We start from the raw sequence: 18,182 nt of genomic DNA, 5'->3' as shown, positions 1-18,182 counted from the left end.
CTACTAATTTTGGGGTAGATGTCTTGAAGGTGACAACAAAAGGTGCAGTTTGAGACCTGGATTTGACGTTATCAATAATTTTTCATGTTGCAGGTATGAAAGGATGCACACCAGGAGGCCTTATGTGCTGCACACCAAGGAGAACACTTGCCTGGATGATGACCTGGTCAACCTTGAGGTTCTTGATGAGGTAAAGAACATCTTGAATTCTACATTAGCAAATGTGTTATGTAGAGATGAGCGGATCTTTTGAAATTTAAACTTCCCGGTTTTGTCAAATGTTGCCCCAAATTTCGATAAATTAGCGAAAGAAAAGGAAGAAAGGGGGGACCAGAAAGAGGAGAGAGACATTTCATTTCATTAAGATCTATCTTATCCTCTTAGGGGGCAGACAGACGGCCGTATTTCGGGTGCGAGAATTGTATCGCAATCCTCAGACTGACCGTTGGCTCTCCTGACCTGAGCATGGCAGCTGCATAGAAATACATCACGCTGTCACGCTCAGGTCTGGAGAGGTGCCGGGCCAGTCCCTGCACTGCGATATGATCCTCACACGTCTGTCTGCGCCCTTACTCGAGAATCTGGAGATGGAATCCAACTCTGTTGTACATTCTATCAGTTCTATGCCCAACTGTACTCCACAGGGAACCACTCTGTGATGACCCAGTGGTGTAGTATCCTCCTCTGTAAAAGGTATGAAAATCTGATTTATAACCTGGCATGGGATGTCATAGCTGCTGGACTTTATTGGGAAACCAATGTTAGCCCTCTCATTGATGCTTTACCACTGTGGGAAATGGTGCTGGGCAAATTTTTATTTTCTAATCAAATGTCAAAGTGTTTGATATAGAATGGAACCGCGAAGTTCAGGAAAATCGACTCAAACTCGATCCTCCACGGATCAATCTACTCATCTCTATTCTTATGTTACTCTATGTAACACACGGCAAAGCCAAAATATGAATGTGTTATATTTTCCTGCTTTAATCTGTTCATGGAGACAGTGCGGAAATTTTGTTATAATCAGGCAAACAATCCAGATATAGCATTCACCAAACGAATGTCATTGACCCATGAAGGTTTGTGAGAGAGTTGCATGAAACCACCACTCCAATACAAAGAAAATAAGCAGATTGCATAGACACGTAGAGTTGTTTAACATGTCATACATCTGTAATATTGGATTGTGTAGAGGTAAACCTTATATATGTCAACTTATTTTCTAACAATGGTGGTCTAACAGCAGTCATTGGATAGCCAAGACCTGGCTGAAATGATGTGACACGTGAACATGCAAGTTAGCGAGGTGTGCTAATGTTGAAACCTACACCAATAAAGCAATTGTATAATTAATCATTTATGTAGACCGAAATATCTTTTTAAGTCGGAAACCTCCTTTAACATTCGCCGTAATAATTTTAGCCAGTTTTCATACATTTTTTGACAGATCGATAGAAAAAGAGTTGAAATTAACTGTTTTGGCAGCATAAATACAGCAATGTTTGCTTTAACCACTTAAAAGGACAGATGATATTATCAGTTTGTCTATGGAGACATTAGTCATCTTGCAATTTGTCATTAAAGTGGTTGTCCAGCCTTAGGGTACAATTCTGCAGTGCATGCCGTGAGGATTCTTGATCGCAAGTATGTGATTTGCAGCCATGCGGTCACCAGCCGACTAGACGTGCACAGCCTTGCTCAATGTAAGTGAATTGAGTGAGGACGGACATGTCTAGTCTGAATGTGGCCGGAAGTATGCAAATTGCACTCAGCACTGGAGAATACTAACAATGTACAGTGCTCGAACTGTGAAAATTCACAAGTCTGCAGTCACAAAGACTGACTGCTGAATTGTACCCCAACCCTTTTAACACAATAATGGTTATTTCATTTTTTAACATCAATATTTTGTGGCTTCCAGATTTGCTAATTTTCATGTTTCCATTTTTTTTTCCTCAGGAAACCATAATACATCAGTTGCAAGCTCGATTTGCGGATTTGCAGATATATACCTATGTTGGGGATATTTTGATAGCTTTAAATCCATTCCAGAACCTCAGTATTTATTCTCCACAGGTAAAAAATAAATCTTTTTTTAGGTTTTTACCATAACAAACCAAAATGAAAATATAATTACAGCTATCCATTCACTGGATATATGGACAAAGCGCGTGACTTCCGACGTCATTCTGATTGACAGCTGGTACACCCAGTTAGGCAGCGAGGATCCAGCTGTCAATCAGAATGACGTTGGAAGTCTCTCCCCGTCGACAGAGCGGAGCGGAAAAGAAGCCTCCGCTATGTAGACATGACGTCAGCAGAGACTTCAGAGTACCGGCAGAAGCGGTCTGTGACAGTTCTGTGCCAGGGAAAAGCGGCTCCTGGCACAACAGCCAGGTAAGTTGCAATTACCTGCCTGTTAGTGCTTAGCTACATTTTTTGTTTTTTATAAAGTCCCAGACATCCCCTTTAAAAAGTAACCATCATTTTATTTTTATTTTTTTTCATAAATCAATAATACACGTGAAAATTAGTAACTTTGTAATATACCTTATCAGTAAACCCTTCTTTGACCTCCTGGATTAACCTTTTATTTTCAATTCACAGATAACATCTGTATTCAGTGAACACAGACTTTCCCATTAAAGAGATAGGTGATGACAGTTGGTGCTCATAAAGTTCTGTGGAGATCTGTAACTGTCATTTCAGGAGCAGAATGTCTGTGTCGGCCTTTAGCTCCTCCCTCTTCTTCTCTCCATAGAATGTTAAAAGCACCAACTGTCATCTCCTATCTCAGTAATGGAAAAATGAATACAGATTTAACCAGTGAACTGAGAGTGAAAGATTAAATTAGGAAGAGAAAGAAGCAGATTACTCTAATAAGATATATTACAAAGTTGCTTATTTTCATGGTCACTATTGATTTATGAAATAAAAATGTAAATGACTATTACTGTTTAAAAGGAGTATTGATCTAGATCAGGTTTTTCAGTGACTGATCCTGTATTTTCTAAGGATATTTTTATCATCGTTACGAGGATCATCCCATTATTCATTATTATTTTTGCTGATTTAGTTCAAATTCTTAGTACTTTTTATCTCAACATATGTTAAATATCCTCACTAATTTGGGGTTTACTGTATTTTCTGGATGTTCACTGTCATGTGTATTGGGGTATAGTTATCTGTATCTAATAGTCTTCTTCAATTTATGTAGTTCTCCAAGCTGTATCATGGAGTAAAACGTGCCTCAAACCCTCCACATATATTTGCCACCGCAGACGCTGCATACCAGGGAATGGTGACTTTTAGCAAAGATCAGGTATGTTAAAAATGAGCATTTTCTCTACTCTATTCTGTGAATGTCTAAGATGGGGCCCCCTCCATCGAGGCTTGGACAATAGTGTTATAAGCAATGGCGTAACTAGAGTCCGATGGGCCCGGTGCAAGATTTGGACCCCCCCCCCACCATCCTGGTATATACAGTATATGTCCTCTATCCTGGTGTATATGTTCCTCAATCTGGCCACATTATGGTATATATACAGTATATATCCCCCATCCTAGTATATGTCCTTTTCCTGGGCCCGATCCTGGTATATACATTCCCCATTCTGATATATATATCCCCCATCATGGTATATATATCCCCCATCATGGTATACAGTATATGTCCATTATCCTGGGACCCATCCCGTTATATCTATCCCCGACCCTGGTATATCTATCCCCCATCCTGGTATATCTATCCCCCATCATGGTATATATGTCCATTATCCTAGGCCCCATCCTGGTATATCTATCCCCCATCCTGGTATACATATCCCCCATCATGGTATATACACTACCGTTCAAAAGTTTGGGGTCACCCAGACAATTTTGCGTTTTCCATGAAAACTCATACTTTTATTTATCAAATGAGTTGCAAAATGAATAGAAAATATAGTCCAGACATTGACAAGGTTAGAAATAATGATTTTTATTTAAAAGAATAATTTTCTCCTTCAAACTTTGCTTTCGTCACAGAATGCTCCTTTGCAGCAATTCCAGCATTGCAGACCTTTGGCATTCTAGCTGTTAATTTGCTGAGGTAATCTTGAGAAATTTCCCCCCATGCTTCCTGAAGCCCCTCGCACAAGTTGGATTGGCTTGATGGGCACTTTTTGCGTATCATACGGTCAAGCTGCTCCCACAACAGCTCAATGGGGTTGAGATCTGGTGACTGCGCTGGCCGCTCCATTACAGATAGAATACCAGCTGCCTGCTTCTTCCCTAAATAGTTCATGCATAATTTGGAGGTGTGCTGTGGGTCATTGTCCTGTTGTAGGATGAAATTGGCTCCAATCAAGCGCTGTCCACAGGGTATGGCATGTCGTTGCAAAATGGAGTGATAGCCTTCCTTATTCAAAATCCAATTTACCTTGTACAAATCTCCCACTTTACCAGCACCAAAGCAACCCCAGACCATCACATTACCTCCACCATGCTTGACAGATGGCATCAGGCACCCTTCCAGCATCTTTTCAGTTGTTCTGCGTCTCACAAATGTTCTTCTGTGTGATCCAAACACCTCAAACTTTGATTGGTCTGTCCATAAAACTTTTTTCCAATCTTTCTCTGTCCAATGTCTGTGTTCTTTTGCCCATATTAATCTTTTACTTTTAGTAGCCAGTCTCAGATATGGCTTTTTCTTTGCCACTTTGCCCTGAAGGCCAGCATCCCGGAGTCGCCTCTTCACTGTAGACGTTGACACTGGCGTTTTGCGTGTACTATTTAATGAAGCTGCCAGTTAAGGAGCTGTGAGGTGTCGATTTCTCAAACTAGAGACTCTAATGTCCTTGTCTTGTTGCTCAGTTGTGCAGCGGGGCCTCCCACTTCTCTTTCTACTCTGGTTAGAGCCTGTTTGTGCTCTCCTCTGAAGGGAGTAGTACTCACCGTTGTAGGAAATCTTCAGTTTCTTGGCAATTTCTCACATGGAATAGCCTTCATTTCTAAGAACAAGAATAGACTGTCGAGTTTCACATGAAAGTTCTCTTTTTCCGGCCATTTTGAGAGTTTCATAGAACAAACAAATGTAATGCTCCAGATTCTCAACTAGCTCAAAGGAAGGTCAATTTTATAGCTTCTCAAATCAGCCAAACCGTTTTCAGTTGGGCTAACATACTTGTGCAAGGGTTTTCTAGGGTTTTCTAAACATCCATTAGCCTTCTTACACAGTTAGCAAACACAATGTACCATTAAAACACTGGAGTGTTGGTTGTTGGAAATGGGCCTCTATACACCTATGTAGATATTGCAATAAAAACAAGACGTTTGCAGCTAGAATAGTCATTTACCACATTAACAATGTATAGAGTGTATTTCTGATTCATTTAATGTTAGCTTCATTGAAAAAAATGTGTTTTTCTTTAAAAAATAATGAAATTTCTAAATGACCCCAAACTTTTGAACGGTTGTGTATGTCCCTTATCCTGGGTCCCATCCTGGTATATATGTCCCTTATCCTGGGTCCCATCCTGGTATATATAACCCCCATCCTTCTATATATATCCCTTATCATGGTGTATATATATCCCCCATCCCGTTATATATGTCCCTTATCCTAGGCCCCATCCTGGTATATATATCCGCTATCCTGGTATTATATATATATTATTGTAGTCTCGACCTTTGTGACCGTGGTTGTTATGCCCCTGGTTATAAGTTTGTATGTTCTGCCAGTGTTTGCCTGAGTTTCTATTGAGTTTCTCTGATTTTCTTCCCACATACTAAAGCCATGCTGATAGGGAATTTAGATTGTGAGCCCCGATGGGGACAGTGATAATGATGTCTGTAAAGTGCTGTGGAATCAATGAAATCAATAAGTAAGTAAAATAAATATCTTACCTGCATACAGGGAAATCCACACGGTGACTATAAGTAGCACCAGCTTATCCTCAAAAAAGGAACGACACTCTGATACCTGAGTGGGCTCGATATGGCCGATCATTATGTGCACGTTCTGTGCTGTATTATAGAGCAGGGTTCCCCAACTCCAGTCCTCAAGGCCCACCAACAGGTCATGTTTTCAGGATTTCCTTAGTATTGCACAGGTGATGGAATTATTGCCTGTGCAATACTAAGGAAATCCTGAAAACATGACCTGTTGGTGGGCCTTGAGGACTGGAGTTGGGGAACCCTGTTATAGAGGACTGCTGGGATACATATAGCCACAACCTAACTGCAGTGTTATACCATGTAATGTTACTAATTTAAGACATTTTTTTCTGGAACCTTCCAACAAAATCTCCATTTTTGGGGAGTTTGTTTTGAAACTGTAGTCAAAAAAGGGCCCCTTTGCAAGAACAATGTATGAATCCTTTATAGCCCAATAGCTCATAATAATACACAATTCCACCCGCTTTGGAGGTGGTAGTGGCCCCCTTACCTCTTGGGTCCCTGAGCGGCTGCACAGGTTGCACCAATGCTAAGTCCGCCCCTGTTATAGCGTAAAGTTTGCATTATGTCCTCTAACAAGGTCTTTTTTACTCTATGGGTCATGCTGTTTTCTGTACCACCGTAAATGCTGATGGCGGCTTCCAAGCAAAAAATTGGGTAGGATTCCACTTTTTTTTTTGGAGCAAAGCTGTCCATTTTTATAAATAAATCCTTTAATACTTTGATTACTAACTTTCTAAAAGTGTAACCACCTATGTTGCAAAATGAGAGCACCTACCTCCACCAAGCTGCAATGACTCCTGGTGCACCAAGCGTCCCCCTCATTTGGCACCCCTTTAAGATCTATGCACATTCTTATAAATAAGATCTCTTCTGCAAAGCATAATGTGCCTTTTTTTTTTATAAACCCTTCTTAAAGGGGTTTTCTAAGTTATGCTACTTGCTGTACAGAAACATCATTACTGCTAAAATACAAAAAAATAAAAAAAATACTCACCCTCCGTTCCAGCAGTGCATTTTTTTGTACTTTCTGCGTACTTTCTCAGTCTTTTATATTGTAATTTAATTTTCCGTACATTTTCCATTCTATGCGATCCATGGCCATTTCTCTGATCTATGCAATTATTTCTCAATTTAATACACTACGCTTGCTATGAAACAGTGAATGAATGAAAGTGAAGAAAACACATTACTACCAAAGTCTTCTCTATCTGTTTTCTGTAAATCTGTTCAGTCAGTTGAATGATGGCAATTTCACACACCCCATTATTTCTGATCCATCAGTGCATTATTATCAGCGGAGAGAGCGGAGCTGGGAAGACAGAAAGCGCTCATTTGATTGTGCAACATTTAACCTTCCTGGGAAAGGTATGGACTTATAGATAATGTCACTACATCATTCTCATACACTAGTGCACAACATGTCCATCACAAAGGTACACCAGCATCTTGGACAATGAGACATTGCTATATTGTGTGTAAGAAAAGGAAGTGTCTGTATAAATGTAACATAAGATCTATGATAAATCAATAAGCAACTTCGTGGTAGTCCCAATGGTTTGAACCCTGTTGATTTCTCTTTTTGGTAGATTTTACAACATTAAATCATATAGGTAATCATTTCATGCACTTGATAGCACTGGATACTTCTGGATTACTACCTATACACAACAGTGGTACATTAAAAGGGACCCTCTTAATATGCCCAATTTTCCCAGTGTTAGCAGTGGCCATAAAATATATCATAACTGAACTGCAAGTCAGTTTCCAAATATCAGACGCAGTCTCAGAACTTATTATCATTGAGCTGGTGCCCAGCTTTCTCAGTGGCAGCAGTTATCTCAGAATGTATCATCACTAAGCTGCAAATCAACTTTCCAATTGTCAGCAACAGCCTAAGAACTTATCAGTACTGATCTACAACTCCACTTTCCCAAAGTTAATCGTAGTAATAGAACATATCATCACTGAACTGTGATCCAGTTTTCCCAGTGTCACCAACAACCAAAAAAACAGAAGGTATCATCATTGAACTGTAACCCATCTTTCCCTGTATCAGCAGCAGTCTCAGTCCCACTGAGCTGCAAATCAGCTTTCCCAGTGTCAGAAGCAGTGTTAGAACGTATCATCATTGAGCTGTGACCCAGCAGACGTTTCAGAACTAGAGCATATCACTACTGAGCTGTAATCCAGCTTTCCTAGTGTCAACAACAGTTGACAGAATTTATTATCATTGAGATGTAATTCTGCATTCCCAATGGCAGCGGTCGCAGACTCAGAACACATCATCACTGAGCTGTAACCCAGCTTTCCCAGTGTCAGTAGCAGTCTAAGGCCTTCTTCACACGTCCTGATATTTCTGGTACTGGAAAAACTAGTACCGGTTCTACCCGTATCTGTGTGCCCGTGCGTACATGTATGGTATCCGTGTGCTGTGCGTGTCCACCATCCATGTGAGACGTACTGGAATAGAATGCAGAAGATAAATGACAGATATTTAGGTGTCAGATGTGCAAAGATAGATAAATAGATAGTTTTCCGTGAGATATATAATCAGTGCTTTGCATGTGTAGTTTACTGTACATTTATTTAGCTAATAAATAAATTAAAAAAATGACTTGGGGTCTCCCCTATTTTTGATGACCAGCAAAGGTAAAGCATATGATGTGCCCCCTGCACCGTGGGGTACTCGGTAGCCGGGCCGGTCGTTGCTAGGGGAGATGTCACAGTGGCGGTGACACGGTCCGTGACCCAGGACGGTCAATAAAAGGGGAATTTGGGAAAGGGGAATGAAGTTTTTATAGAGATAATGTTCGTGACGCCACCTGTGGTATGCGGCTATATGGAGCCGCCGCTGCGGTGCTGAACCTCTGAAGCCGTTGTTAGTGCAGCAGAGTTGGTTCAGCTCTCCACAGGCTGAACTTAGCTCCAGGGCAGGAAGTAGTGATTTTATAGATGTTACTGTGCAGTGTAGTGCAGAGGATGGCGCAGTTAATAATCAGTCCACAACTTAATGGCGGTTTCCTCTTATCTTTACTTGCGGTGGTTAGGCAGACCGGGGCACGGGTACTAGCTGGTAGTAGAGGTTCGGGCGGCCTGGAAGCAAGTTGGGGGATCCACCTCGCCAAGTGAAGTTGTAGGCCTTCCCTCTGCGCTATTCTCTTTGGCCCTGCTGCTTGAAGCTATGCTGCAGCCCTCGTCCCTGAGTAAAACGTCTTTGTGCTCACCCGTATGGCAGGCAGCTCGGGCCTTCCTGGAGTGTCGCTCCCACGTGGCGGTGCTGGGCCCTATTGTGCTGCTGAGCCCCCAGGCGTCTGATGGGGCCAGGAGACCTGCAGTCTCCTGCCCTCCGGTTTCTGCTGCTGGGCCTTCAGTGCCCCACAACCTCGGACTCCGGTGTCCGGTTCTTCGGTGCTTCTCTCCTCTGGGGTGATCTGCCGTGCAGCTCCACTCCCCAGGTCCTTCCTCGTTGACGTCCTGACTTCAACCCTTGTCTGCTCTCCCCACACTAACTAACCCCGCCTCCAGATCCCAGTTGCTAAGGGGAGGAGCTCCCCTTTCTGGTCTGGAGCTAGGAAAGTGTTGTATGCTGGTAAACCTGATTAGGGGATCCCTCCTTGCTTCCAGGCATGGCATCACCCCTTGTGAGGGAGGCAATGCCACTGTGGCAACCGGACCCCTGGGGTGCCACACATACAGCTGTGGGCTTATATTATCAGTCTGGGAAGGTCCATGGATATTGAACCCTTCCCAGCCTAAAAATACCAGCCCACAGCAGCCCCAGAATTGGCGCACCCATTAGATGTCCCAATTCTGGCACTTCCCAATTGCCCTGGTGCGGTGGTAATCGAGGTAATGGTAGTTGGGGTTGATTTCAGCTGTGACTTGCCAAAAATCACAGCTGACATCAAGCCCTGGGGTTAGAAATGGAGAGGTGTCTATCAGACAGCCCCATTACTAACCCAATTAACCCCAAAAAAACCACTGGATGCTTGTAACTGATTTGGAGCAGGACTGGTTTGATGAACTAATATGAAGACAAGATTGATGACTGGGAAGGGACTTAGAACAGTCTGTCATTCCGTGCACTTTGCTATTGGATATATCAAAGCACAATTTGTCCAGGAGGATGGATGTAAAGTACTAAATGCAGTATGTTGGAGACAGACAAGCTCTTTATCATATTAAGATTGATGAAAACTAAATGTTCCCTCTGACAAGATGACAGTGATCAGGCACGAGGCTGCCAGATAATAACTCTTTATTAGCTGTACAGTATAAAACATGGGTACTGAGAAGAAAGTGACATCACCAAAGGACCACAAGCACATTGGGCACGTTAGTGGCAAATTAACGGACACAATGCTGGCCTTTTTATCAGATTTAGTTTTGTTGTTGAGCACCCAATCATCATCTTTCCCCATCCCTCCACTGCTTCCTTACTCTACTCCACCATGCATGCCGCGCCACTTCTGCACCACTTTCCTCTACCAAGTTTTTCCTGCCGTCATGTCAGAAAAATCCAGACTCCAAAATAGGAAATACCAAAGCCCCTAGCAAACTACACTCTGCTATAGATATCTAGCGTTCCTTGATTGCTTATACCTCACCCTGCTTTCAATAGCCTAGTCGGCATCTTGCTGAAATACAGCAATCCCCAGGCACTTATCTTCTCACTATCTTGTAAGAAAGTCCTTACTGAGAGGTGAAAGATCCAAGAAGAAACTGTAGATAATCCTTATTTGAAGCAGAGACTGAGGTTTATTAGAGAAGTGTCGCGCCCCCTGGGCCTGTGCTGTGGTGCAGCGTTGCGCACGCGGGGAATACCCGGAGCCGGATCTGTTGGGGGTAGTAGTCCTCGTTGCGGTGACCCGGTCCGTGCCCAGGGTGTCAAACTAAATGGCAGTCTTTAGCAGTAGATGTTAGGCTATGTGCCCACGATGCAGAAATGAAGCAGAAAATTAAAACAAATAAAGCTATACTCACCCCCGAGGCCCCGGCGTGGCTGCAGCGCTGCTTCCTGGCTGGTTCCCGGCTGCCGGCATATCGCGAGACAGAGCGGTGAAGGGCCTGCGGTCACATGACTGTGACGTCACCGCAGGTCCTTCAGCGCTGCTGGCATTCAGAGAGAAGACGCCGGACAGGTGAGTATAAACTTTATTTGTTATTTTATTCTTTTTTTACAGGTACAATGGTACCCAGGTCTGGATGAGAGTCTTCTCTCCTCCAGAACTGGGTACCATCCGCACATAGAGACGCATAGAAGCCGCTTATACAAATGTACAGTCGCGGTTTCTATGCGTCTCAATGCAAGTCAATGGCGGGAGTTCCACTGCGCTTCCGCAAAATTAAATGACATGCTGCGGATTTTTGTACGTAGCATAAACGCTGCGTAAAAATCCGCAGCATGTGCATAGAACATGCGGAATCCCCTTGGGGACCATGGGGTGCGGATTACCTAGCGTTTTACAAGCGTTTCCGCTGCGGAAATTCCGCAGCATAAACGCTTGAAAAACGCTACGTGGGCACACAGCCTTAGAGTGTTCGACTACGCCACCCGTTGAATGCGGCTATGAAGCCGCCGCTGCAGGGCAGACCGCTGAGGCCGGTGGTACGGATGTGCAGCGTGGATGGTATAACCCCCAACGGGAGGGGTATGGCCTCAGGGCAGCCGACATGAATGATGGGGTTAGCAGAGTTGCACGCAGGCACCAGGAACCACTCAGAGACGGTGCGGTGTAGTTCAGGGTCTTTACTGGTGGCAACGGTAGACCCTCCTGGAGTACTGGCTAGCGATCGGGGCCTGGTCAGTCTGTGAGCAGATAGGATCTCCCCTGGCCAGGCGGAGTTGTAGGCCTCCCCAACTAATTGTACTCTTCTGGCTACCTTGCTAGAGGCGGGTAAAAGTAGCCCACGTCCCTGTGTGTACCGTGCGGTGCTCACCCGTATGGCCGGTGACTCGGGGCCTTCTGGTAGCTTCCGCTCCACGACGCCGGTGCTGGTCCCTTGCGTGTGACCGTGCCTTCGGGTTTCTGGGCCAGAGGACCTGAAATCCCCTGCCGGTCGGTTTCTGCTGCTGGGTAAGGATTAGTCCCCACAGCCTCGGACTCCGGGTCCGGTGAGAACTCTTCAATCAGGGCGAGCTCTACAGCTTCCAGCCCCTGACTCCTTTTAGCACTGCTCCCACTGAGCTCCTGATCTTTCTTTCCTTGCTTTTGCTACACTCCAGACCAGACTGTGTCTCTGTCTGGGACTCCTCTTCTTCTCCCTAACCCTGCCTCAGCCCTAGTTTTATATAGGGGAAGTTCTTCCCCTCCCAGGACTGGGCAGGAGGTGTGGCATGCATAGGATTCCTGACCAGGAGACCTCCCACCTGCTCTCAGACGTAATATTGCTATTACTGTGGAAACCAGACCCCTGGGGTGCCACATTCCCCCCTAGTGAAATTTAGTACTCCGGGACTAAACATATTTTTGTAAACAAAACAAGTTATAAACAGAAACAGCATAACAAAGAAAAACACATTATGATGGTCACGGCGTGTCCGCAACCGGGTGCATTTTTTTGAAGAAAACAAGGGTGTCCATTTCACCAAGGAACAGGGAGCCGTAACCAGGTAGGGGTCTGTCCTACCCCGAGTCTTTAACAGTCTTAGTCCTTTCCTGGGTTACGCTCCAAACATATATACAAAGGATTCCGGATAATCCATTAAAGACACCTATGAAATAACTAGAGATACATAATTATTTACAAGCAACAATAAACAGGTAAATACAAATAAAACAGTCTAAACACTTTAGATCCTCCAACGTACGGGCAACTGGCCTCCAGTGGCCCTAGTGGACCTACGGAGCTTACTGACTGGTCCTGAGCTACAAGATGTAGGAGCTGTCAAAGGTAAACTGGGCAGCTGTCTACGGGCTCTTTGGCTCACTAGGGGTACGGCAGGCTCACTATAAGCAGAGGGTTGATTCTCCTGGTCTGCTTGTGTGGGGTCTTCTGCCTCCTGGACCGGCTGCTCTTCCAGCTCTACCTGTTTCTCCGTAGGCACTCGGGATGCTGGTTGGAGGAAGGTGAGGACGGGTACCACAACAGCGCCATTCACTTGTGTCCAAGACCGAGGGAAGTCTCCGAGTACAGTACGGACCATCTCTTCCCTTTCCTCTGCGGGTCGAGGGTCTTCTTGTTCTTCTTCAGGGTTTCGTAGCTGTTCGGGACACTTCTTCAGGTGATCTCGGGAGACAATGGCTGTGGTTTCTCCTCCGTCCTTACTGATTGTGCAGACTTTTGGGTTCTCATGGCTTGAGGGCAGTACGGTGTACGGGTCTTTCTCCCACTGGTCGTTCAACTTGTGGAGCCGTCTCTTCCTCTTCAAGACCTGCTCTCCAGGTACCAGGGGAACAGCGGGAGCATACTGGTTGTAAGCCTTCTCCTGTCTTTCTCTAGCTTGACAGAGACTTCGCTCAACGCTCTCCTGTACTTTCCGGTACTGCTGCTGCCTCTCTGTGTCCCAGTCTGCTTCTGGTGAAGTGTCCTCGGGTGTCAGGACTCCCATATCCAGATCAACAGGCAGCTTACCAGGTCTTGCTCTCATTAGGTAAGCCGGGGTACAGTTGGTAGAACCTACAGGGATGTGGTTGTATAGGTCCACCAGATCAGGCAGTTTCTCAGGCCACAGACTGCGTTCTTCCAGGGGCAATGTTTTCAGAAGGTCTATCACCACCTGGTTCATTTTCTCACAGAGTCCATTTGTTTGCGGATGATAGGGTGTTGTTCTTATCTTCCGGCAGCCATACAGAGTGCAGAACTCCTGGAAGACTTCCGCTTCAAAGGCAGGTCCTTGGTCCGTCAGCACCTGTTCTGGGTATCCGTGTGGACGGCAGAAGTGCTGCTGGAAGGCTCTAGCTGCTGTTTGAGCCGTTAAGTCCTTGACCGGGACCACCACCAGGAACCGGGAGTAATGATCTACGATTGTGAGGGCGTAGACATACCCAGATCTGCTTGGAGCCAGTTTCACATGGTCCAGGGCTACCAGTTCCAGTGGCTGTCGGGTGATGATGGGCTGCAAGGGAGTCTTCTGGCTGGCACGGTCCTTCCTTCTTAGGTGGCACGGTCCACAGTCTCTGCACCACCTCTCGATGGTTCCTCTCATGCCTACCCAGTGGAACCGCCCGCGCAGCAGGAACTCCAGCTTCTTCCATCCGAAGTGCCCAGCTCCGTCGTGGTATGCCTCCAGTACCATAGCCGCGTCTCTTCTTGGCACCACTACTTGCCAGACCAGTTCATGCGTCCGGGAGTTAACCATTCTGCGGCACAACTTCCCCTTGTAAAGGAACAGTCGACTCTTCTCAGCCCACAGTTGCTTGGTCTCCTCCGGAGCGTCTGGGTCAAGGCGGGCATCTGGCTGAGTCAGCATCTCCTTCACCAGTCGGACGGCGGGGTCACTGTCTTGCGTTTCCGCCCAGTTGTAATGAGGTAAGGGGTTGAACGTAGCGGATTGCTTACCCCTTACACGGTGGGAATACTGGATAGTCCCATGACGGTGGAACGCGGGGAGTTCAACTTCTTCCAATTCCTCTGGATCTTCCCCTACGTCCGGTAGGTTTGGCATTCTGGACAGGGCATCCGCGTTGGTATTGGAGCGTCCTGCCCGGTATTTGATCGTGAACTCATAGTTGGACAGGCGGGCCATCCATCTCTGCTCCAGGGCACCGAGTCTTGCCGTATCCAGGTGTGTCAACGGGTTGTTATCCGTGTACACGGTGAACCGGGAAGAGGCGAGGTAGTGCTTAAAGCGTTCGGTGACTGCCCACACCACTGCCAGGAACTCTAGCTTGAATGAGCTGTAATTCTCAGGGTTTCTTTCGGTGGGTCGCAGTTTTCGGCTGGCGTAAGCAATTACCCGTTCTCTCCCCTGCTGGATCTGGGACAGTACGGCTCCTAGCCCAATGTTACTCGCGTCGGTGTAGAGCAGGGTTCCCCAACTCCAGTCCTCAAGGCCCACCAACAGGTCATGTTTTCAGGATTTCCTTAGTATTGCACAGGTGATGGAATTATTGCCTGTGCAGGTGATGCAATTATCACCTGTGTAATACTAAGGAAATCCTGAAAACATGACCTGTTGGTGGGCCTTGAGGACTGGAGTTGGGGAACCCTGGTGTAGAGGATAAAGGGCTGGCTGTAATCAGGGTACGCCAGGATTTCATCCCCCGTGAGGGCCATCTTCAGCTGGCGGAAGGACTCTTCTTCCAGCTTCTCCCATCTGAAGGGCGGCTTCTGGTTCTTGGCCTTCCTGGACTGGCCTATCAGGAGGTCCTGCATAGGAGCTGCCTTTTTGGTGAAACCGGGAATGAACCTTCGGTAGTAGCCTACCAACCCGAGGAACTGCCGCACTTCCTTTACGCTGGAGGGTCTTGGCCATTCCTTAATCGCGGTGATCTTATCAGGGTCAGGAGCCACTCCGTCAGCACTCACCACGTGTCCCAGGTACTGCACTTTTGGTTTTAGCAGGTGACACTTCGACGGTTTCACCTTCAGACCATAGTTTGCCACAGCTTCGAACACTTCCGCCAGGTGTTTCAGGTGGTCCTCGTAGGTTTTGGAATAAACTATAACATCGTTCAGGTACAGCAGGACCGTCTCAAAGTTCCGGTGTCCCAGACAGCATTCCATCAATCGTTGGAAGGTTCCTGGTGCGTTGCAGAGTCCGAACGGCATGCAGGTAAACTCGCTAAGTCCCATCGGGGTGGTGAATGCGGTCTTCTCCCGGTCCGCCTCTGCTACAGGAACCTGCCAGTACCCGCTAGTGAGATCCAAAGTGGAGAAGAAGTTAGCAGATTTTAAAGCAGCCAAAGACTCCTCTATCCTTGGTAAGGGGTACGCATCTTTGTGTGTGATACGGTTGATTTTCCGGTAATCTACACACATTCTCATGGTGTTGTCTTTCTTTTTAACCAAGACTAGTGGAGCTGCCCAGGGGCTACAGCTATCCCTGATTACCCCAGCCTCCTTCATGTCTCTAAGCATTCCCTTGGCGTGTTGGTAGTGTGCAGGGTGTACGGGTCGGTATCTCTCCTTTATGGGAGGATGGTCTCCCGTGGGGATATGATGTTCTACCCCCTTTACTCGCCCGAAGTCTAACGGGTGTTTACTAAACACTCTCTCGTACTCTTGAACCACCCGATAGACTCCCTGTTTCTGGTGTGAGGGAGTGGAGTCAGTACCCAAATGTAGTTGCTGACACCAGTCCTCTATTCTTTTCTTAGAGCCGTTACCTTCCTCTGGATGAGATGGAGGCAAGGGTTCCACGGACTGTACAGAATTTTGATTGATGGTATACAATTTGGCTAGCGTAGCATACCGGGGCAGGTACACTTCCCTCTTCCCGATATTTATTATGCGAACGGGCACCCTCCCATGGCGTACATCAACCACCCCCCGTGCTGTCAAAATGGTGGGCCTACTGTCTGAGTAGACGGGTTCTACCATTGCTTGGTAGTCTCTACCTCTTAGACCAATAGCTGCCCGGCACCAAATCATCATTTCACTTTTTGGGGGCATGGCAATAGGGAAAGGGTCACACATTCTCACGCTTCCAATCTCACCACCGGAGAGTTCCACCTGTTGCCGCCGCATCAGTGCCCGGATCTCTTTTTGGAGCACTCGCTGTTGGCCGGAGCTGGCGTTCTTGGCAACCTGCTGTAAAATGAAAATCACCTCTGCAAGACAATTTTCAATCACATTAGTTCCTAGAGTTATCTTTGGGTGACTCTCGCGCTTGTCAATGTCTACAATGATCAGTCCCTGTGCTGCCAGTTCGACTCTACCGACTTTAATGGTCATTTCTTTGAATCCGATCTGTGGCACGGGTTGACCATTGCTGGCGATGATACTCAAGTCGTCGTCAGGGTAGCGGGTTATATCCGAGTCATTCCAGTACTGCTTAAAGAGCACGTACGGGATGGTGGTGACCTGTGACCCGGTGTCAAGTAGGGCACTCATAGGAATGCCATCCAGTACTACAGGCAAGACTGGACGTCCTCCCACGTATTTGTCACGCCAGTTCGATGGGCCTGGTGATCTTATTCCTAGGGGTTGGCCCTCTACCCCAGGTTGTGCCAGTTTAAAGGACAGTACCTTGCCATATGTCCGGGTTGATTGCAGCGGCGGCAGATGGGTTGTCCGTCCTCGTTGTATCGGTCGCTGGGTCTTCCTCTGGCCGGTGGGATCCTCCTTGGTCGACGCCACGGGATGTCCTCCGGTCCGGATGCCAGCTGGATCTTCCCTGGAGCAGCAACCTGTAAAGACTGCACAGTTCGGGTTAGCGCAGCTACGCTTTTAGCTAGCTCTTGGACCTGATGGTGCAGGTCTGGAGCCGGGTCATTGTTCAAAGCCTGCGCATCAGCTCCCACAGGCCCTGCCGACAAGGGCGCCGCCTCCTGGTGGTAAGCGGTAGTAGGGCGCCTGTGGGCCACAACGCCACCCGGTGCCGGTTCTCGGAGCACCCGAATGGCTCTGTCCTTGAACTGTGCAAAGTCCAGATGAGGATCCTGTAAGGCCATTGCCCGCAACTGGGTTCGGTGGGCATTGCAATATAGTCCCCCTATAAATTGTTCGGTCAACAGCCTGTCCTCGTTTCCCACGCCGTCAGGGTCGGCCTGCTTAATGGCTCTCAGGGCCTCTTGTAGGTTTAGTGCATAGTCCCTTATATTCTCATGTGCTCGCTGTTTGCACCCGTAGAATCTAAGCTTGATCTCGGCTGAGGTACGGGTATCAAAGGTGTCCTTCAGCCGGGCTAGTATCTCTGCGACAGTCCTCCTCCTCCCAAGTGGCCAGGACTTTACCTCCCTTTGGGCTGCCCCGGTTAGTTGGGCCACCAGGATGCTCACTTTTTGCTCTTCTGTGAGGGGGTACACCTGGAAGAGGCTAGCCAGCTTTTCTCTAAAGTCATTCAGGGTATGTGACTCCCCTGAGTACTGGGGTAGCCAGGCTGCCCCCGGGATATAGGGCATCGTGAAAGGCATGACCGCTGCAGCGGTGGCGCTGGCGGTGGCTGTGGCAGTGAAGCTCTCCTCCGTATCCGACATCCTCCTCCCCCCCTAGTGGACCGTGGCCTACCTTGCGATGATCCTCTTCCGTAGGCCGCGGCTCCGCAGTGGATCGTCAGGGTCGAGGACCTTCCGTCGCGCTCCTGTGACGTCGGCGTCTGCTGGGCTCCTTCCAGGACCTTACGCAACGTCCGGACG

General features: G+C 47.0%; 1 protein-coding gene across 1 annotated transcript in view; it reads left to right on the top strand.

The window, feature by feature from the left end:
• MYO3B (myosin IIIB) overlaps nucleotides 1-18,182 on the top strand; it is a 263,260-nt gene that overhangs the window by 18,477 nt on the left and 226,601 nt on the right. The window contains exons 2-5 of the mRNA XM_073646976.1: nucleotides 94-190; nucleotides 1,960-2,076; nucleotides 3,218-3,322; nucleotides 7,222-7,305. Of these exons, the coding sequence (XP_073503077.1) occupies nucleotides 94-190; nucleotides 1,960-2,076; nucleotides 3,218-3,322; nucleotides 7,222-7,305 (403 nt within the window). The remainder of the gene's footprint in view (nucleotides 1-93; nucleotides 191-1,959; nucleotides 2,077-3,217; nucleotides 3,323-7,221; nucleotides 7,306-18,182) is intronic.

The sequence above is a fragment of the Phyllobates terribilis genome, unplaced genomic scaffold (genome assembly GCF_046119375.1).
Source record: "Phyllobates terribilis strain yellow unplaced genomic scaffold, ASM4611937v1 Scaffold_9__5_contigs__length_417890890, whole genome shotgun sequence".
NCBI classification, from domain to species: domain Eukaryota; kingdom Metazoa; phylum Chordata; class Amphibia; order Anura; family Dendrobatidae; genus Phyllobates; species Phyllobates terribilis.
This window is presented reverse-complemented; position numbering and strand designations above follow the sequence as displayed.